This window comes from Eschrichtius robustus, chromosome 16 (genome assembly GCF_028021215.1).
Source record: "Eschrichtius robustus isolate mEscRob2 chromosome 16, mEscRob2.pri, whole genome shotgun sequence".
Classification (NCBI taxonomy): Eukaryota; Metazoa; Chordata; class Mammalia; order Artiodactyla; family Eschrichtiidae; genus Eschrichtius; species Eschrichtius robustus.
The window spans coordinates 71,836,349-71,858,972 of NC_090839.1; the positions used below are offsets into that span (position 1 = coordinate 71,836,349).

Sequence of the window (22,624 nt, forward strand, 5' to 3'; positions counted from 1 at the left end):
TACAAAATTAATGCACAGAAATCTCTTGCATTCCTATACACTAATGATGAAAAATCTGAAAGGGAAATTAAGGAAACACTCCCATTTACCATTGCAACAAAAAGAATAAAATACCTAGGAATAAACCTACCTAAGGAGACAAAAGACCTGTATGCAGAAAACTATAAGACACTGATGAAAGAAATTAAAGATGATACAAGCAGATGGAGACATATACCATGTTCTTGCATTGGAAGAATCAACATTGTGAAAATGACTATACTACCCAAAGCAATCTACAGATTCAATGCAATCCCTATCAAACTACCAATGGAACCTAGGGGCAGGACAGGAATAAAGACGCAGAAGTAGAGAATGGACTTGAGGACACAGGGAGGGGGAAGGGTAAGCTGGGACGAAGTGAGAGAGGGGCACGGTCTTATATACACTACCAAATGTAAAATAGATAGCTAGTGGGAAGCAGCCGCATAGCACAGGGAGATCTGCTCGGTGCTTTGTGACCACCTAGAGGGGTGGGATAGGGAGGGTGGGAGGGAGACGCAAGAAGGAAGAGATATGGGGATATATGTATATGTAGATCTGATTCACTTTGTTATAAAGCAGAAACTAACACACCATTGTAAAGCAATTATACTCCAATAAAGATGTTAAAAAAAGAAAGGCAATTAAGAGTCAGAAGAAAACAAGATACAAAGAGGACTAGAGAAGATGGAGACAGTAGTTGGATCCTATGACTGTCCAGATTTTGAAGGATTCCAGTCGTAGTCTGTGTATTTCCTTAAAAATAAGCCCCCACCCCACCGTCACCATTTTTTAGAATTAAAATGGTCCCTGTTCCCTGTAATTGAGGTGGCACATGTTTTTTGTATTAATCAAGACTCTTTCTATTGCAAGTAACAGAAAGGTAACTAATCAGTTGGAGCAAAAAGCCCAGGGACCATGCTTCTGGCACGGCTAGATTCACATACCATCCGGAATCTGATTCTCCATCGTTCAGTCCGCTCTCCTTTGTGTTTGTTTCATTCTCCAGGATTTCCCCTCTTGATGGCAGAGATGGCCATTGGAAGCTTCAGGCTTATTTTGTACTAGTTTATCGTCTCAGAAGAAAAAGTTTCTCTTTCCAGTAGTTTCAACAAAAGTTCTGTGGTTGATGCTCACTGGAAAGTGCTGAGTAGCTTTCAATCACTGAAATGTGATTGGAAAATTGTGATTGACTGGGCTTGGTCATATGCCTGCCCTTGAACTAGGCTCAGACCACACACACCACATAGGAAAAGACTGAGAGAAAACGCTCTTAGAACGGTAGAGATTATGAATTGCCCTCCATAAGTTTTTGTCAAGTTCTTTCTGGGTAACAGAACACCCACATATTAACCAGGAATATAGCCACCCGGAATCAAGACTACATTTCAAAGGATCTCTTGAAGCCAGAAAGCCAGGTGACAATGTTCAGACCAACTGAATACAAGTGGAAGTGATGCAGGTCACTTCCAGGAAACGTCCTCAAAGGGATATGTCATGATTGTCTGTCCTTTCTTCCTTACCTGTGTCCAGAATGTGGACAGGATAGCTGGAGATGAATAAGTCATCTTGGACTTACATGGTGATTTGGGGATGGAGGAAACACATGGTAGCGCCTGGGTCCTTAACACTGTGGAGCTCATCAGCAGTGAATCATCTGTGTCTTCTTTCATGTGTTAGAAAAGTAAACATATGTCTTGTTTAACTGAGTGTTATTTGACAAACCACACAACCCGACGTAATCCTACCAGAACCCCCCGAAAGGAAAATCCTGGCATTCCTGGAAAAAATAGGGGCAGGGATGATGTGCAGGCATGTCCACCGTCTCACTCCCTGAAAAATTTTATCTCAGTCACGGTCATTACTCTGGTTGGAAATTTGAAGAGGTAGATCTGCCTGGCTCTGATGTATCTGAATATCCAGAAGTTTCAGAGTTTATGAATTTCAAAGACGAAACTAATTTTAAAGTTGAGCCAAGCACAGAATTATGAGAAATAACCCTATTCACGTTTTTTTCCCTAAAGAAAAAAGCACTTGTCAGAGTGGATTAATCCACATTTAACCTTGTAACTTTAACAGTGAAGTGTAGAAATAGCAGGTTCACAATGTGGAAGACTGTTGAGAATACATATTAGAACTTCTTTCAACATATTTGTTTTGACATTTTTATTAAGAATTTGAGTGAGGAATTAATTAAATTGTAATCAAACACAGAGATGGGATGACGCCAATAGAACGGTTCATGTCTTGAATAATGGAATCAGAATTACGCAACATCAGAACCCCAAGAGGTTTAAGTTTGTCATAACTCCCCATTGTACAGCTGAGAAAACTGAGGCTCAGAGCTGTCAACCCATTTGCCCAAGGTAAACCTGGAATCTAGGGTAAAGCTGTTGGCATTCCTTCTTTCTACTTTTTCTTTTTGAATAAATGAAAGCTATGTCATGATTCAAGATTCAAGTAGACATTTTTTTTTTTAATGGAGGAGTGAGATGATGAGATAAGATACAATTTAATCAGGTCAGATGTGTAAGGACCTACATGTTGGGTCCAAAAAAGCCCACTGTACAAGCACAGTATGGGGTAGATGTGCCTTAATCAGCAGCACTTGTAAGAAACACTTAGAGACGTTATCTGGCTGAAGCTTGAGCTGTCAGCAGTGTGATGTAGCTACAAGAAAAAGATGATGGAGTCATGGGAGGCATTACTAGAAACAGAGTTTACGGAAGGGAGGGGAGAGTCCTGTTGAAGTTTTCAGTCTGTTGAGCTTTTCAGTCTACACTGGGGAATTCCTCATTCAGTCCCAGGTGTCAGACTTCAGAAGTGATGTAGACAAATTAGTTCAGATCTAGGATGGAATTATGTGAGGAATGGTCAAAGGAAGTTAGGAAACTGCAAAGCACTCTAACTAAGAGCTTGAATCTTGGAGTCCGACTGCCTGGGTTTCATCCCAGCTCATCCAATTACTGAGTATGTGTTCATTAAGCCTTAATCTCATTGTCTGTAAATTAGGAATTGTAATAGTACCTGTCGCTGAAGATAAATGAGGTAGTGAATGCCAAGTGATTTGCATGTTACTGGCACAAAACAAGCACTCAATAAATGTTAGGATTAAGGAAACGACGTGATGTGAGGATAATGGTAACAATCCCATAGGTTGTGGTGAATATTAAATGAGCTAACACATGCCCAGTGCTTGAAACAAACTTCCTAGTTATTATCATCTGTAGGAGAGGGATTGGCCTAAGGTTTCTAGGGATGGGTCTGGTTTGGGGACAGAATATTCCCTTAGCTTGGGCTAAAGTCCACAGAGCCTGACCAGATTATTCCCCGAAGGACCCTGAAAAAGGATGCTCAGTTTGGGGAGAGAGAGGGGTGCAGTGAGGGTGGTGGTCACTCAGACATTTCACGAGGGTACTCACTTGGTGAACACCCGGACAGGATGACATGGCACTGTGGAGTGACAGCCCAGCTGCATTCTTGGCCATGGTCATTTAGGCCTGTCTGATGAACAGTTCTGATCCGCTAGTGTGGTCGCGCAGAGCAGTACTGGGGTTGGTCACTCAAGCCTGTTCTGGGCACGGTCACTGAGAATTGTCCTGTGGGCAGTCACTTAGGAGTCATTCGAGGAGGAACTGCTGCTCCTGGATAAGTCCTCCGCGCCCTCTGTTTCCTCCTCCCCGTGCCACTGCGTGCAGAAGTCCTGGACCTTAGGGACGCTGTGGGACCCTGGTCAGCTCCCCGGGGAGCAGCCCACCGCTAGGGGGCGGCGGCTGAGAGGGACCCGTCCTCAGGGAGCCCGCTCCTTTGGGGCTCGCTCTTCCGCCAGGCCCAGGGAGAGGTGGAGTGACAGTGGGTGGGGATGCACGCTTCGTGGGCGTGAGAGCGAGCCGCCTGGGTGTGAGTCAGCGCGCGGGGGTCCAAGGAGCTCCACGGATAGTCACGGAATCTCACTCACGCTCGGCTCCTCCACCCATCCCGTCCAGAGCGTGTGTCCCAGTCCCGCGCCTGCGTGCGCACACCGCACGATGTCCGATTCCGGGCTCTGAGTGTCCGTTGGGTGAAACGGCGGTGGGCGGAAGAGGGAGTGTCCCTGTGGATGTTTCTGCGCCCAGGTTAGATTTCTCTCTCCCCTCCCCATGTGGGGTCTGGGGGTGTGTCCCGCTCAGGTACGCGTGTACCTGTGTTTGTGCGTGCGTGCATGTGTCAGTGTGGTGGGACCTGTTATCAGTGCAGGGTGCTTGCGTCTGTGCCCGGGTCTCTGTCTGGGTCTGGATGTTGGCGCAGTCTCGAACCCCTGGGTGTCGGGAGGCCCTGGTGGCCGGGGTATCCAGCCTCCCGGAGGAGCAAATGCCTCGACACCTTCCCCTCACCATCCCAAGCTGGCCTGGGCTCCTTAGGGAGCTGCCTACGTGGGGAGGGCCCGGGGTGGTGTGTCCCTGGGAGGGATAGAGAGTGGGGGCCAAGGGGCTGGCCGGGTCCCCGGGCGGGGCGCGGGCTCGGGGGACCCGCGCGGCTGACGTCAGGCGACTCCTTAAATAGAGCCGGCAGCGCGCTCGGCCCCGCATTTCTCGAGGAGCCGGAACGCGGCCGGCGGCCAGCGCCACCGTCCGGCCCGCCCGCCCGCACAGCCGCGCCGCCGCCGAGCGTTCGGGGCGCCGCGGCGCGAGGATCCGGGATGGGGCTTCGGGCGCTGGGCGCGCTTCTAACCCGGCGCACGTGAGAACCGAGGAGCGCCGGGAGCCGCCCCGCTGCCCGGAGCCCCGGAACCCAGGACGCGGGGATGTCGGAGGCGCCGCCGCCCGTTCCCCGAGGAGACGCCGCCTCCGGGATCCCCGGGCATGGTGCGCGCCCGGGCCGGCAGCGCCCGGAGAAGACGGCGCCCCCTATGCCCGACCCCCGTGGCCCGGGCCGCGCCGCTCGAGCCCTCTAGGCGGCCGCAGGGCCCCAGCCGCTCCGCCGCCGGCGCCCCCTCGGAAACCATGACCCCCGGCGCGGGCCCATGGAGCCATGGCCTATAGGGTCCTGGGCCGTGCGGGGCCACCTCAGCCGCGGAGGGCGCGCAGGCTGCTCTTCGCCTTCACGCTCTCGCTCTCCTGCACTTACCTGTGTTACAGCCTCCTGTGCTGCTGCGACGACCTCGGCCAGAGCCGCCTCCTCGGCGCGCCTCGCTGCCTCCGCGGCCCCAGCGCGGGCGGCCAGAAACTTCTCCAGAAGTCCCGGCCCTGCGATCTCCCGGGCCCGACGCCCAGCGAGCCCAGCGCTCCCAGCGCGCCCGCCGCTGCCGCGCCCGCCCCTCGCCTCTCCGGTTCCAACCACTCCGGCTCGCCAAAGCTGGGTACCAAGCGGCTGCCCCAAGCCCTCATTGTGGGCGTGAAGAAAGGGGGCACCCGCGCCGTGCTGGAGTTTATCCGCGTGCACCCGGATGTGCGGGCCTTGGGCACCGAGCCCCACTTCTTCGACAGGAACTACGGCCGCGGGCTGGACTGGTACAGGTAAGGAGGGGAGCCCCACTCAGCGCGCCCCGGCTCCAATCGGCTCCGTCCTCTGAGCCATCTCCTGCGCTTTCGCTTCCCCTTAACCCGGCTCGCTGAGTGGGTTCCGGTTGACACGTGAGGGGGTGGGGGAACTCTAGCAGAAGGATTTATCCAGAACTTCCCAGTGATTGTGCAGTCGGGCCCCGGTTTGTTGAACGGCGAAGGACAGTTGGCGCTGGACTGTTGGCGCTGGCGCTGGAAAGGGAGATCTCTGGCCTGACCTCGGGGCGAGCTGGAGGGCTGGCTCCGTGTCCAGCGTCTGGGGTAAAGCCGAGTGCCCAGGGAAGGGGCAGCCAGGACAGGTGCTGCCTGAACACAGCCCCCTCCTGAGTCTCGCCAGATCTTTCCTGGCATTTGACGGACCCAGAGAAGGGAAAGTCCGAAGAGGGCCCCCTCGCGGCAGGGCTCTGCGCTTGGGCGAGGTCCCCGGAGTTCAGGCCGAATGAGAGGGCATCCCCTGAGGTGTCGGCATGACAAAGGTCCCTTCTGGAGTCTCATTCTGAGCTCCAGGTATTTGCTGCTGTATCTGGCCTGAGATTCCCGGTCACTGTGACCCTGAATTATTTAGTGTTTCTGAATAGCGGAAAGGACCCTGGATGTGAGTCTTGGCTCCGTCACTTAGCTTGAGCAAATTCCTAAAATTCATTGAGCCTTGATTTTCTGGTCCATCACAGGGAGCAGGAAAAGTCCCTGCCCTGTGTGCCTCTCAAGGCCTTTCTAACCGCTCTAAAAGTGTCAAAGAGACACTTTGCACTGGGCGATGCTTCTAAACCAGCAGCCAGGGTGTGGAGTTTGGAATACTTGTAGGCACCTCAGATGAAGGCTGGCTAGGGTCATAGGGGCAACCAGTCATAGGCAGACTGTCCACTCCCCCACTGCACGGCCAGGGATGACAGTCACCCAAGCTGGTGGTGTCTGGGAATAGCCTGAAGCTTCTGGAAGGTAGTAGCCTCCACTGTTCAATGCCCATTTCCCTCCCAAGCCCTGTATGGTGCTGAAGTGTAGGACTGGCCCATGTGTGGGCTGAGCAGGGCATCCCTGGGGGTGGTGTCATGTATGTGGTCCCCATAAAACCTGGGTCACAAATTTCTCACCATTTGCCTGACCCCTTGAAGACTTGCTAGAAATGTCTGCCTAGTAATGGAACTGGCGAGGGGTAACATGGTAGCTGACACAGTAGCTGAGGCTATTCTTTAAAATTTTAATTAAAGTAAACCCTCTAGGGAGTAGAAAGTCATAAGCATATTGGATAAAGGACAACTTCATTAGAAGGAGGACCCCACTGGGCTCATAATAAGGACCCTGGATTTGTAAGAATTGGGGCAAGAGGACCATCTTGTCCCCTTTGCCAGGGAGCCCTGGCCTGCAGTGGTCATGGCTTATGGGACCAGGGGTGGGACATGCCCCTTCCTCAGGAAGCAGACACGCAGTCCCTCTCCAGTGGAGTGCCGCAGGGCACAGCTGGTCTATGGGTGGCCCCGGCACCGTTATGTTGGTTCTATGGAATAGGGAGGGTGGCACAGAATGGCAGGTCTGGTGCTTTCCAAGCTGTGATCCCCAGGCATCCCATCTGGGTGTACGAAGTATTCGAGGACAGCGTCTGAGCCAGACTGTGGGGTGGGAGAGGCAAACACATCTAACAGCAGAGCGCGATGTGGGTCAGCCATGGCCATACTCTAATGCACGGCAGGGTTTCCTCGATGGAAAATCTAAAGATCATTATGAAACCCTTTGCCAAAGTGAAGTGCCTTTTAAGTGCAAAACAGCAAAATTCTGAGCATTGGCTTTTATTGAGCCCTCCACTAAACGCCTATTCCCTGCACCCAGCCCCTGCACTCGCTCTTCTGTGCTCTGCCACCGAACACCATACCTCAGGCTTCCTTCTCGGAGCCTGTGTCATTCAGGGATGGCTGCTTTTTATTTTTAACCTTGGCATGTGTGATTCTAAGCCAGCTTAGCTGTGAACCTTAGAGATGGGAGCCGTGCCTTTTTTTTTTTTTTTTTTATAGCACATTTGGATTCTGCTAAAATTCTCAGCTGAGTCTTGGTAGGTTTTATTTAACAGCAAGCATGCTGACAGCTCCACTTCTCTCTCTACTACCCCCCACTTCCCAGGGTCTGTCTTACCGTCCCTTTCCCCCCTTATATTTCTGAAAGAACATTTAGCCTGCAGGTCTGGTACTAACAGCCCCATCCCCATCACTTCCCCAGGAAGGCTAGGAGCCTCTAGCATCAGGAGGGGCTGTGATTTGTGCTTATTTGGGTTGCAAATCCACACCCCCAGAGCCCAGGGTTTCGTGTGTGGATGGTCATTTCTGCATAAGGTAATACTGCCCCATTTGGATGCTGTGTCCATAATTTCCAGAACATTTCTCTGTATGTGTTTTACTCTTTATTATCACTCAAGTAATATGCATTAGTTGCAGAAGTGATGGGGATAGATGGTTTTCTTTAAAACCCATGCTCTCACTTTATTCCTGAATTCCATGACTTAGGGCGGCAGGTGGTAAGATGCTTCTCTCTCTGCCTGTTGCCCTTATCATTTCACAGATGTGAAAACTGCAACCCAAAAAGAGAGCATCTGGAATGGGACCCAAAGCAAGCTGGTGAAATTTAGGCCCAAAAGTCATTGGCATGCACTGTCCCACCAAGATTTACACATACACGCTGTGTGTGTGTGTGTGTGTGTGTGTGTGAGCTCGTGCGTGTGTGCATTTCCAGCCAAGTACTCTAACCAGTGTTCTACACAGCTTGCCACCATAAAGCCAGTGTCCACTGGGTAGAGATGACCAAAGAGCCCTTGCACCTATTGTAGGGGACTGTGTTTTCCAAAGGTAGAGTTGTAGAGTTGCAGGCAGTGGATCTCATTATGATCTGCCCACCTTGAAGCCCCTGGGGATAACCTCCCAGGTCTGGAGGCCCCAATAAGGTAGACAATGGACAAATCAAAAGGAGAGACTTCTTTCTGTGAGTAAGTGGAGATAAACCAGGAGGTGACAAACGGTGCCTGAAGGCAGAATGAAACAGCCAGAGAGGCACCATTGGCCAGAGACCAGGAGACAGAATCTGCACCTTCCTTACCCCCAGCCTGAAACCTCTCTTGGAACTAGCCCAGTTCAGGCCACCCTAGGAGAACCCATCACTGAAGCTTACCCCACCTCTGCACCTGGCTAGCTTCCCCTCTCCCAATTTGCTCCACATACAGAAGGGTCCTGGCCTTAAGTTCTACTTTCAGCTCTGCTTTAATTGTCCTTTTTTCCCCTCCCTCCCTTCCTTCTCTCCTTCCTCCTGCATTGGTAAAAAGTCACTTCTCTTTTCTGGGTGTCGGTGTGCTCACCTTTAAAATGAGAATGATATCTGACACTGTATGTGAAAATGCTTCTCCCAATCTAAGATTATATTCGGGATGCATCAAAGGTTGATTATGAGACAGAATATTCAGGGCCTTCATCTTTCGTAAAGAGACGTAAGTTGTGCATTGTCCAGTAGTTTTTAAAGTCTTAGGGAAGCTGAATTTTGTGTAAAGTGTTCTCCATTTTGCTAGTTTTCAGTGACTGGGGGTGGGGGTGGCAGTGTGAAGAGGAAGTGAATCTTCTCTAAATGCATTGAAATGCCAACAAGAGCAAGTTAATATGTGATAATTGACTCTGTGCTCTGATGTCAAAATTGTGATAGTTGAGCCTGTCCTGTAAATTTTAGGCTCCACAAGTCTGGTTATTTATTTGTTCAGTGGCAGTGGTGTTCTGCGGGTGGCGTAAGGCAAAGAAGACACAGCATTTGCCCGAGAGGCAATAGTCTAAGTGAGAAAGAGAATTAAAAGCACAGAATAAGGTCTATCACCCGATCCAGCTCATTTCAATCAAGAAATCAAATTTCAAGAGCGAAGCCAAACTCTAGAAAGGCAAACTTTAAGAAGAAATAAAACCAAAGGCAGAAGGCAGGGTAAGTAATGAACGTGGAAGGCTTTACCACCTTTAACAAACTGATGGACACATGGCACAGATGGACCCGTGCTTGCCGTGTGCACAGATGTGTGTGCACGCACAGCTCACACGTGGGCACCCGCACACACAATTCCAGTGTCTGTGCAGACACGTCATCATAAGGAGTTTTCCTGCTTCTGTCCAGGAGGATGTCACACACGCTGATTAAATGGATCCGCTGAGTCCATAAATCCTCTGTCTACCTTGTAGGTCTCTGTCAGCCTCGCAGCAGCTGGAGATATAGTAGTTAGTTCCAGCACGTGTACAGTTCTTGTCAGGCACCGAGGAACATTCAGGATGGGCAAGAAGGACTGTCATCGCTCAAGGAGGCTTTTTGAAGAACTGGCTTTGCTTCCCCCTAGAGCTGGGTGGGACAGTGGAAGAGCTTGGAATGAAGACTGGGCTTTCCCCATGGCCTTTGGTATGTGGCTATTTAGGGGGGAAAGACCTGGACCAGCCCCTGTGCTATTCAACCGGCACACATTGTTACAGCTGTTTTGGATGTTAAAATATTACATAGATTCTAAGAAGCACATTTTCTTTTTCACCTTTTAACATCTCTGAAATTAGGATGTGTCCAATGATTGATGGGGTCTTAAGTCCTTGAGATATGATGCTTCCATATTGGATGGAAACTCTCTCCCCCAGAGATGCCCTCTGCTCTGGAAACTCATGGGACCTTACAAAGGGCCAGCAACTAGGTGGCAAATGCCCGGCCCAGCAGGGAGCCCCTAAGACCCTGCTTGTCTCTGCAGCCAGCAGGGGTCTCTTCTGATTGGTGAAGGAGCTGTACCCATTTTAGATTTTTGATTGTTACCCATGCCATTTTCTATCCTGAAATGAGGGGAAGTGTGGGTTGACAACCACCAGGAGACAACAAGATGCTCTGGTGGTCATGTTCTTCACGGGCTGCTGTTCTGCCCAGATATTTGGAGTCATATCCCAAGAGTCCCTAACAGGTTCAGGGCATGCTTGATGCCCAACAGGTGCTGTTACCTGCAGTGCTGGCTTCTGTTCCATGCATCTGGCGTGCAGGACTGTAGAATGGTTTTCTTCTCGTTGGTTAGACCTCCACGCATCATTCCTGAATGATTGAGTGAGCAAGTGGGCGGGGTGGGGGCGGAAGCACACAGCGCCGGATTGATGGCAGTGCCCCGAAATGAGTGCCCTTGGAGGGCACGCCCTCTCTGTGAGCGAGGGCTCAGCCGTGGGTGTGGGGCGGGTAGGTAAGCTCGCTGGCTGTGAGTCAGGCTGGAGGGCGTCTGCAAGGTCACGCAGTCTACCTAAACCTGTGGGACCGTGTCTCCCCTCCAGAGCTAACCCCAGGGTGGGTTAATCCATTTATTTGTCAAACGCCTACCATTTGCTGGAATCAGTGCCAAGCTGCTGTAGACCGGCTGTGCTGCCACTTTGCTCTCCTAGTGGGCTGCACGGATGGGCTGGAGGGTTTTGTAGTCCATGGGCAGCTGGATGAGGTGGGTGAAAGCCACAGTGATGGAAATAACTTAGCGTTTCAGAGGTAATTGCTGCCTGTCAAGCTCCACAGCTGGGCTGTTGGTCCGATGCTGCACTCACGGGGCTTCCTCAGAGGATAACGGCCTAGAGGGAGAGGGGCAAGGGGTTACTACTGAGCGTGTGCTTCCAAGGAACTTGGGCCAGATGGACTTGTTGGGTTACCTGGGGCTTGAGCATCACATGATTTCCCGGACACAAGTCCACTGGGAGTGGCTTCCCAAGCTTTGAAATCAGCGGCGTTAATCGTGGTTCCATCTCAGTGCTCGTGGCCACCGGCTCCCACGAGTAAGAAAACCAGGGTGTCTGCTCTGGGTGGAGGCCCAAGGACCTCTCACTGCTGTTCTCTGAGAGGCAGCGTCACGCCCACGTCTTCGGAGGGTAGCATTTTCCAGGCTTCAGTCATTTTTGTACCGCCTCATAGTCGCCAAAACCTGGCATGACCTCTACTATTATTTTCTTAATAATTTGTATGTTTACGTTAACATTTAAAAATTATAATTTTTATAAAGAACTGGGTTGATTTTTCTTCAGTGTGTACATTTTAGAATAGATAATATGTTCCCATAGTGCAGACTTCAAGAGTGACAAAGGATATTCAATGAAAACCATTCTGCTCCTTCCCACTCTGTCTCTCCACCACGCAGTTCCTCTTCCCAGAAGCAGTCACGGGATCCGTTTTTGTGTATCCTTCTAGAGATGTGCTGTGCATTTGTAAAGCTAACACCCATTATGCAGATGTAGTCAAAATACATATTTAAAAAAAAAAAAACTTTATTTGAAAACCACCTTAAATGGAAAACCAGCATCACTTGCCATAATTAGAAAGTAATTGTAAAAATAAGTAGATTGAAAACAAACAGTGCTATTGAGTTTTTGCTACTGAAAGTGGCTAGAATGTTCCAAGCCTGTAGCCTGCTCTATGTTTGTTTAAAAGAGGACGTTAGGGGATACTAAGAAGAGCAGTTAAAGAAATACTAATATCAATGTGAAACATTTCTCCTTAATGTAATCAGAAGGAATGAAAGTGAAGTGGAAAAGATAATAAATTTCCTCACCAGTAGGTCTAATGTAGTATCTAAAATCACTGAGATGAGCTATGCGCCAACATCATTGGAAACACTACTAGTCTGCAGAAAATCCAGTGTAAGTAAATACAGTGATGTGTCTAGCGTTCAGATTCCTTTGATGTGTTAATGATTGGAAGAGACAAGCCAAAGGAAAACTCAGAACAAATATGAGCATTCAGAAAAGTATTGCTGCTTACAATATTTACAAAGTAGTCTAGCCTTCAGAAGAACAGGATTCCCTGAATAAAGGGTATAGCAGGTATTTAAAAGAAAAAAAAAACAACCCACAAGTTTACTGTTGGTTTCATCACTGCTTTTGCTGGTGGAGAATCAGCGGTCCCCCCCATGAATATCGTATCTCCATAGGTCGTTACATACCTGCAGGCATCAGTGTTACAAAAGTCAAAAGTAAAGTTGTTTCCACTAGGGACTTGGCAACTTACGTGAAAGGGGCTCAAAGCTTTATTCTGTTTTTTGTTTTTTAAATTTTGAGGCTCATGTGAGAGAGGATGTCTTTTTGAAATCTCAGGATGCAGAGTCCTTTTTTTTCCCCCTCTGCGATGCCTGATGTGAGGCTTAAACATAACAGCAGGGCAGGGTGTCACTCTTGCTTTCTCAGAGAGTTTGATCTCACTGTATAAAGAGGGGAAAACAATGTTATGTCTTTGTAAATACTTTTTAGCTGCATAAAAGGAGCTCCGATGGGGAAAATTGTCCTTGGGACTTACCATATGTTGTCAACAGAACCCATTTAGAGCGTGTCTGTGATAGCAGGGCTCCCCAAGCTTGCCTTCAGGTGGGTAAATAGTCATCGACCCTGATGAGGCGGAGGCTTCCTGCTCACTCAGGGCCCCCGGGTCTTTGGTGCTCACTGCGGGTAATGGAATCCCAGATCCACCCTAGGCCTGGTGGAAAAAAGAGCTGGCATTGAAGCAGTGCCTCAGGGAGCACCTGAAAGAGGGAAGGAGGGCAGCCCTGAGTTCATGGATGAGATGAATTCAAAATGGAGATCAGAAGACCGTTTCAGCACAGTGATTAAAAGCTCGGGCTCTTGAATCAGAATGAACGAGTTGGAATCTTGGTTTTACCACAGAGTGTCGGTCCACCAACAAGTGCCCCAGTTCTATCTGCACATGGGGACCAACCCTCTTGCCTACATGTAGGACTGAACGAGTGATATCATGTAAAAGTGCTCAGAAAATTTCTAGCATGTGGAAGGTGTCCAACAAGTGTTGGCTGTCATTATCGGTCGTTGATTTTCTCGTCATTCCTTTATTGAGCTAAGTGCTAAGAACCTGAAGGTGAATAAGACACAGGTCCTGCTCCTGGGTTCCTCCCAGTTTGATGGGTTATGAAATGTTCATGGGAAGTTTTTACGCAAGTCAGAGCTGATGATAGAAACCATAACAGAGATGCAAGCAGAGCTATCGTAGCGTTGGGGGAGACAAAATCCAATTGGGGGAATTTTGGAAGGCTTTCTGGAGGAGATAGTGTGTTATTTGGGTCTCAATGGGCAGATGGGATTTTTGCAGGAGGCGGGTGAAAGGGGTGGCCCTATAGGGATGCTGTTTCTAAATACATTCATTGCACAATTTCACTTCTGATTACAGTCAAATCAAAAAAAAGTTTTTTCAAATCACTTTAGTTCTGCATGCATTTATTGACTACCTACTGTATGCCAGGCACTGTGTTAAGTCCTAGAAAAATTAAGATACAAAAGAACTCTCCTTTAAAGAACTGAAGGAGCAGACAAATCCAATAGCAAGATATGCTGAGAGAGAAAATGCTCCTGGCATATGGGGTCACAGGAGGGGCCCCCACTCAGGGTGGGTCAGAGAGAATTTCCGGGGAGCTGATGCCTAAGCTTTACGACATTTGCAGTGTCTGTTTCCTCCGCCTGAATCACTCTTCCCCCAGAGCGTCCCTAGATCTGGCTGCTTCTCATCGTGCAGGTTCCAGCTCAAATGTCACCTCGAAGACGCCTTCCTTAGCTACCCAGTCTAAGCTGACTCACCTTCCTCATTGCCCTCTATCTCTTGTCTCCTCCTTGGTTTATTTACTTTTTACTTCTTATTGCAATTTGAAATGATCTTGTTCATTTTTCTTTTTACTCACCGTCTCCCCCACCAGACAGAAAACTCCGGGACATCAGGGATCTTGTCTGTCTTGTGCATGGTCGTGTCCCCTGAGCTCAGAGTGGTGCCTGGCACACAGTAGGTGCTCAATAAATAGTTGTTGAGTGACTACGCTTAGGTGTACAGGACGACTAGGAATTGGTAAGTCTGCTCCAAGGCTACAGACTGGCCCCAGCCTTTCGTTAGGCTTTTCACACGTGGGTCTCGGGAGGCTGGGTGAGAGAGCGCAGGGTGCGGTGCCGGTGACTCAGCCTCCCCTTCAACAGATATTTAGTGAGCATCTGCTCCATGCCAGGTACTGCTATAGTCCCCGGGGAGAGAGCGGTTGAAAAAATAAGCAGACAAAATTCCCTGCCCCTGTGGTGCTTACTTTCTATGGGGTGGGAAGGAGATGGTCAATAAAGAAGTAAGTACATTATATCTATGTCCGATGGTGACAAGTGCTGTGGGAAAGTGTAGGGAAGGAGGGTGGAGAGAGCTCGGTGGGCAGGGCGGGGGGCACTGCGATTCTAGACGGGGTGTTTTCCGGAAGGCCTTACAGAGAAGGTGACGTTGGAGTAAAGACCTGAAGGAGGTGAAGGAGCAAAGCATGTGTGATCTGAGCGAAGAGCACTCTAGGCAGAGGGAAAAGAAATGCAGAGGCTCTGAGGACAGCAGGGTCTCCGGTGTGACTGAGGGAACTCTAGGGGCAAAACGGCTGGAGTGGCCACAGCAAGGCTGCTCTGATTATGGCACCCAGCAAGGGGAAGTAAATTCAGAGAGGTGGCCAGGCCCCCATTCAGATCCATGCAGGGCATTGCAAGAATATTTTTGTATGATTTGTTTATTACTTTTTTAAAAAGTATATGCTGTGTCATGCACCAGTGAAAACTGAGAGAGCCAAAATGTTCCCCTCTCACTTTTAGAGTTGGAGAAACTGGTCTTCTCAGAGACTCAAAGATTTGACCAAAGCCACCTGGCTGGGGAGCGGCAGAATTGGGGCTTTTGTTTGTTTCAAACAAAATTAAGACCGTAGTGTAGACACATAAAGCACAATTTTCAGTCCTGCATTCTCTGCCCGATATTCCATCATTAAGATGTTCCCACACCATTAAATATTTCCAAACCTTGATTTCAGTGTCTGGGTCTCATTCTATCCCGTGGTCCCATGGAGGGCTTACCCATTCCCCTCTTCTTGGACATTTAGTTGCTGACCCCCAATTTTTTTTTTTCTATTTAAGTAACTCTCCATTGCCTAGATCTCTAATTCTTTCTTTAGCATAGAGTCCTAGAAGTGAAATTACTATGTCACAGTGAAGAACTTTTTTAAAGGCTCGAGATACATACTGCCAAAATGGTCTCCAAAACATTGCAAGAATTTTGGCTTCTACTCTGAGCTAGTGGGGAGATATATTGGATGGTTTGGAGCTAAGGAGTCATATGATCTGACTTATATTTTAAAAGGATCTCTTGGACTGCTTGACAGAAGCAGGGAAACTGATTAGGAGGCTTTTGCAGTGGTAACGGTGGAGGTGTGAGAGGTGGGCAGGTGCTGGGTACCTTCTGAAGGTACAGTTGCAGGTTTTGCTGATGGATTCATAGGGACTAGGTAGGAGAGGGGAGTCAGGGAAGATGCTGGTGTGATGATGACACCTCTTAAGGGCTTACTGTCTTTCAGTCCCTTCCAAGTGACAGCAGGCTGGGGTCTGAACCTAACATACTTCCCAAGACAGCCCCTGGTTTGACGGGCCAAGCATCTACCTGTAGGTATCCTTGAACTAACCAAAGAAAGGACCGTCACGTTCTACTGTAGCTTGGAGGCTGCAGGGTCCCCCCCCAGATTGGTGAGAGATGGCAGAGTCCCTCTTTCTGGAAGTGTTTGAGGCCCTTTTTATAAATGCAGTGTTCTTAGGTAACCTCTTGAGATTTTTGAAGATTGAATTAGCTTTGCTCCAACCCAGAAAAGGCACGTGTCACTCAGTGTATCACCCAGCTTCTCATTCTTGTTCCAGCCTCATAAACATGCCTGGCAAGGGAGCTGCCTTGATGGCATTGCTAGATTTAGGGGGCTTACGTTGAACACCATAATGCCTTCCCGCAAGATAATCAGGATCTGAATCTCCCCACCTTCTCCAAAGCTGCTGGAGCATGGGGAAATATTCTCTGCCTTGGCAGCCTCTTTGCAGTGCATTTCTGCTTTGATGGTTTTAATGAAGGTATGAAATCATCCAACAGCTTTCATTTTGCTCAAGTGAGATGGCTTAAAGTGGAGGTAGCATTTCCCAGGATCAATCCCCATTTTTAGAAGTGGCTGGTTAAACTCTCTGCAGTTTATGGCCACTTCTGGCTGAAACAGTGTGGGATCTGAATTATTAATTCTGTGAGAAATGAGTTAAGTCACTGCAAAGCTCTGTGGTGGCAAAATCCCTACTACTTTAAGGCCTCTTTCTCATATTTTCTCTAGCACGAACATCTCCGTTAACCAGAAATTCTTGGGCAACTTGGCCAAATCTCTGTCTGACCGTCATTTTGTCAGGAGGGAAAGAATTTGACTTAATTCGATTGTTCTCTCCTACCAAGGATGACAAGGAGGAAATAGGCACAAAGACTCTGAGAGGTACTTATTTCAAAGCTATTTTTTTATAGGTACTCAAACTTGGACATGATTCAAATGTCAACTGTGCAAGCAAGGTCATCTCTAAAACACGAACCTCTGAGCACTTCTACCCTGTCCAGGTGGCTGGTGCCCAGGGAAGTGTGTAGAAGGATGGAGAGCTCTGAGCTGCTCTGATTATGGCACCGGGAGCTGGGGGTGGTGACCCAGCTGCAGAGAGCTCCTATCCCCTGGAGAAGCAGTTTGGAGCAGTGATGGCTCAGAGATTCATGTTTTAGAGATGACCTAGCTTGCACAGGAGGTGAGAGCCTCTCTGATTAGGTGGTTTGGTGCAGATAGAAGTCCAACCTGGAGAGTGAGGTCTTGGTTGCAAGGCGAGGCTAAGGGATTGGCAGGGGTGGACCTCTCTCCAGCCTAGTTGGCACCTGCAGAACGACAGGAGAACATTGGGACGGTGGTGCAGAGGAGACTGGAGGGAGAAGGGTATGATGGAGAAGAGAAGGCAGCCACCCCTCAGGAGGACGAACTGTGTCATTTCTGACACAATTCCCTTTAAAGCCAAACAGAGCTTTGATGTGGAGAGAGCTCCACTGGGTTGGTTGAATGATGAGTATTGAGAGTCTGTGTGTGTGAACCATTGGTGGAAGAGCTAGGCAATCATCCAGGTTTGTCTTGCCTCTGGGGTAATCTGTCAACAAGCTTCTCCCATCATAAGAGTCAGCAAAGTTCTATCTAAAATCTGACACACTGTTTCCCAATCTTCAGTCGTTTGGGTGCCATCTACAAAACTTTTATAACCTTTACATGGTGTTAAAGTCCACTCATAATTTTTGCTTTAACCTATTTACTTAAACATGAAACTTTATATCACTATCTTAAATGAGAATCATCACTTGCCAGAAACAGAAAGTGGTCATAGAAACCAATGCAGTAAAAACCAAACAATGCAATTAGACTCCAGCCCAATACTGTTGCCTGTGCCACATTCTGCCTGAGGCAGCCTCTGTTTTTCTGTTAAAGAGAGAGATCAAAATCTGTTAGGGAGGCGTTAACATTATAGCGCCTAAGACTTTCTCCATGATGTAATCAGAAGATTTGAATAGAATGAAAAAGGAAAGATGATTATTTTGTAATGATGTGATTAGGTGGCATTTAAAGGCATGTCTATGTGCCACCCAAATATTTTTTTAACCAGTAGTGGTACATATCTCACACTTTGGGAAATGCTGACCTACCCACCTGGATCCCTCTTGCTTTGATGTCACTGTATTATTTTATCATACTTGGTTGTCATGGTCCATCAACAGCTTGGGAGGGACTGGCTGACATTACAAAGTCTGGGTGGTTTAAAAAGCTGTGATTTCAATTTAAATTGCAAATTGATGGGGCATCATGGGAAAAGCGAATACAGACGTGAAGAACTGAAGGAAAAGATCCAGCTATGCAGTATTTTTAGATCTTTTTCTCTGGAATGATTTTGTATCATTTTTTTTCTGGACTCTGTGTTTGATAAGACCAATTACCTGAGGGCTACCCAAAGTTTCTTGACAATTCCAACCTAAGTGGCCTATGTAAAATCTTTATTTACTGTTCCTTAAAAAAAGCAAACAAACAAAAAAGCTGTGACTTGGATGAAGCTCTAAGGCATTATGCCGAGTGAAAGAAAGGTTACATACTGTATGGTTCCATTTACATGACACTCTCAAACAGGCAAAACTAAAATGATGGAGAAGAAATCAGTGTTTGCCAGGGTTTAAGGCAGGGGGATGGTGTGAATATAAAGAGGCAGACAAGGGAATTTGCGGTGGGTGCGCAGTGGGGAATGAAACCCTTCTGTGTCCTGACTGTGGTGGTGACCACATGAATCTATACATGTGTTAAAATTCATAGTGCTTAACACTAATAAAAGTCTATTTTCCTGTGTAATACTTTTAAAGATAAAATTTAAAAGTAAAGCTTTATTTTAAAAATATCCATGATTGTAGAACTCAGCTGCTGAAGGGCCATCCTATATCCCTAGTTCTTAATGATCAAAACGAACCAGCTCCCATGTTTTTGGAGTTCACAAGCCTACCTTCCATCTTTGTTATGAGTTAGAATCAAGAATGTGGGTAGCCTTTAAATCTTCCCCATCCCACACCCATATTTCCGAACGATGCTGGGGTCTGACGCAAAGGTTGGGTTTCCATTGTGGCCGGGGGCTTGGTGGCCAATGCAGATGTCCAGCCAGGCCTCCACCAAAAGGTCTGAGGTCAGGACATGGAGGAGGCAGCAGTGGAAAATGCATCTCATAATCAGAGTGCCTGGTGGTGGATAAGAAGATTTGGCTGAGGTCCTGGAGAGAGTTGGCGGGGCATGTGCGATGGGGAAAAATGGATCACAAACCACAGAGGAAGAGGTATCCAAGGATTTCCCCCCCAAAACAAACCAATTCACAATCTACCAACAGCAGGTCTGACTACCTGAGCACCAGACAGCCTAAGGACGGAGACAGAAGCATCCCCTGCTCTCCACTCCCTCCATCCCGAGCCAACTCAGCAGGGACAAAAAGCTCCCCAATGCACCTTCTCCTGCCAGAGCACCCCCTCTTCTGCCCTGGGAAGAGCACCCACCCTGGACTGGAGATGCCCACAGCTCCCTCCTCCCAGTACTTGGTGAAGAACCCATGCTTCCCAGAGCCCCACAAGACTTCACTCCTCAGCCACCACTACGGATGGGCCACCAATCGTGTTCTTTCTTTCCGTGGCATCTGAAATTAGACACAGAGACCCCGTGTACAATAGGGAGAGGCCATTAAAGTCTGACTGTACTGCCTGCACTTTATATCCACAAGGCACCCACCCCAGCATCCTTTCACAAACCCCAGTTTTCCCTTGGGTTAGTTTGAATGGATTTCTTTTCACTAGGTGATGAAGACACAACTTGGGTGGTTATGCTGAAGTCACCTGGGCTGGAGGCAAAAATGTGAGTGTTGCCAGCCTGTGGGTTTTAATTGAATTCATGGAAGGAGCTGCAATAACTCAGGCTCCTGTACTGCTGGAGAGGGAGGTCACAAGGTGTGGCGTGACCAGGAAGTAAATGGACACAGTGATGGGGAGGGATAGAGACGGGCGGTCCGCACATAAAGCACAGTGAAGCAAGGGGTACGTGCACCAGACGTGTCTGAGGTGTCCACCCCTCCGACATCTCTTACTCTGTGCTGGCCCCTGAGGAAAAGATGGTTTGTATTTCCTAACATTACCTTTTTCCCATGATTATTGGTCTATTTGGACTTTTCCATGGTCAGCTCTCGTTGTTCCTACTAACCTATTTCAAATATGATGATCATACCACACATCAAGACATCTGGCATCTGCTACTCAGATCATTGTCCCCAACATATAAATGCTTTAATTTTGCTGATTATAATTCATCTATAAGTAAATAAGTAAGCAAACAAAGAAAGATATGTCCACATGGTAGAATTCAGCATAGCAGATAAAGAAAGAAAAATGGAACGAATATGGAAAGTTCTCAAGATACATTATTATTCAGTTAAAAAATAGCAAGGTGAAAAACATATATTATCTTTTGTGTAAAAGGGGGAAAGGAATAATATATATTTAAATTTTCTTATTTGTGCACAACAGATTCTGAAAGAATACACAGAAACTAGTAATGGCAGTTTCCTGGGGGTGAAATTAGGTGGATGGAGACAGGGGTAGGAGAGAGACTTTTCACTACACACCTTTTATTTTTATTTTTTGAGTACATTCTTTGAAAAATTAAAATAAAAGTTGTACATTGTGGAAAACTTAGGAAACTGATAAAATAATTTAAAAATCACCCAGAATTGGACTTCTGGTTGTAGCCACTTAGGATTTTGCTTTTTACCACATTTACCAATTGCTTTAACAATTTGACCTGGATATCTTTCCATGACAATAAGTATGCATCTGCAGAATCATTTAAAATGCTTTTTATAACATTTACTTGTGTAGATGTACCGTAAGCTATTTAACCAAATCTATTGATGGACATTTAGATTGTCCCCACATTTTATTATTTAGTAAGAAAAAGGATAGCAGCAAAAATCTGTCCATTCCCCACCCCCCAAGATATATCTCTTGCAGAGGAATTTGGGGTTTGAAGATAAACATACTAAAAGAAAGAAACGTTTCTGATACAAATTGCTAACTTTCCTCTACCCCTATTGCAATATAGGTGAGGCATTTATTCTCCATTAGCAGAGCCTAAAAGGGCTCTTCCCCACAACCTTGTTAACACTATTAACAGTCTATTTGATCTTTGCCAATATAAGACGTGGAAACAATCTCTTTTTAATTTGAAAAATTTGATAGCTATTATAAAATGTTTATTATTGATTTGTATTTACTTCCTGAATTTTTTTGTTAATTGTTTTTCCTGTTGGATATATTTCTTTTCTTTTTAAAAGAGGACGTGTAGTGATTGATGACGCTTACTCTGGGTTGACGTCACACTTGCAGTGTCATATTATTTCAGATACGTTTCTGGTGGGGCAATAAAATTTGGCTGGCTTCCATGTTTTTATCTAGTCTGACAATCATCTTTCAATAAGAAAGTTTACATCTTTATATGTGTTCTGATTATTGACGTATCTGGACTTTTTTCTATCATTTATTTTGTTCATTTTCATTGTTTCTTTTTTCCTCTTCCCCTGACTCTCTGCTATTTGAATTGTTGGAGCTTTCTTTATTCCTCCTTTTCTTCCCGCTACTGGGCTGGAAGTTATACAAGCTAATTCTGTGCTTGATAGTTACCTTTATATCTGACCAAACAAAGCCTTAACAAAGAATAACTTAGAATGTCGTGACTCCCAACCTCCCCTGCCCCAACTGGCTATGTTATGGTTGCCTAGTATTTTATTCCACTTGCTTTTCTGGTTTTAATGTTTGTCAAAGTCATATGTCTGCCTCGTCTAAACAGTTAAATGATATCATGAGGCTCATCACAAAAACAGCAGCCTACTGCCTGTCTCCCCACGTTCTGATGTCCACTTCGTGAAGGCACCCGATGTTGATTCCTTTGGCTCCCTCTCCGTCTGTCCCTCCATGTTACTAAATAACATGTTTCTATTGCTGTGTCTTATACATCACAAAAAGATAACCTTGGGAGTTAAAACTGCACCTCTCAATTACTCAGGTAAGTGAAGAATTTCAAGATTGTAATTGTGCAATATGTGGAAAACAATGCTAATGTGTACAATACTTACTGAAGCTAGTCAGATGTAGTCAAAACTCTACTCCACAGCAGCCACGCTTCTTTATTAAATGAAGAAGATGAATTGACTAAGGACTCCACCCCAAAAGTTGGAAGAATGATAACACAAATGTAAGGAAACAAGGAAGAAATCATTGGGAAAGAATAAAAACAGGAAATGAATCTAGGAAAACAGTAACATTGGTTTAAACAAAAAACCCAAGAACTGATTCTCTGAAAAAAATCAATAAAATAGACAAACATCTGTGGTATTCAATCAAGAACAAAAAAGAGCACAAACACGCAAAATTAGGAATGAGAAAAAGAGTAGAGCCAGGTTTTAAAAAAATCTGCGAAGGGCTCAAGCATCTTTATAATGCTGAAAAAGAACTAGATAAAATCGAATTCGTATTTAATCCTCATAAAACACTTAGTGCATCTTTTTTTTTTAAAATTAATTAATTTTATTTTTGGCTGTGTTGGGTCTTCGTTTCTGTGCAAGGGCTTTCTCCAGTTGCGGCAAGTGGGGGCCACTTTTCATCGCGGTGCGCGG

At 47.0% G+C, this 22,624-nt stretch overlaps 1 protein-coding gene across 1 annotated transcript in view; it reads left to right on the top strand.

Moving 5' to 3' along the window:
• Positions 1-5,031: 5,031 nt before the first annotated feature.
• The window catches only part of HS3ST2 (heparan sulfate-glucosamine 3-sulfotransferase 2), a 90,260-nt gene continuing 72,667 nt past the window's right edge, over positions 5,032-22,624 (top strand). Inside the window, exon 1 of the mRNA XM_068524307.1 lies at positions 5,032-5,516. Within this exon, the coding sequence (XP_068380408.1) occupies positions 5,032-5,516 (485 nt within the window). The remainder of the gene's footprint in view (positions 5,517-22,624) is intronic.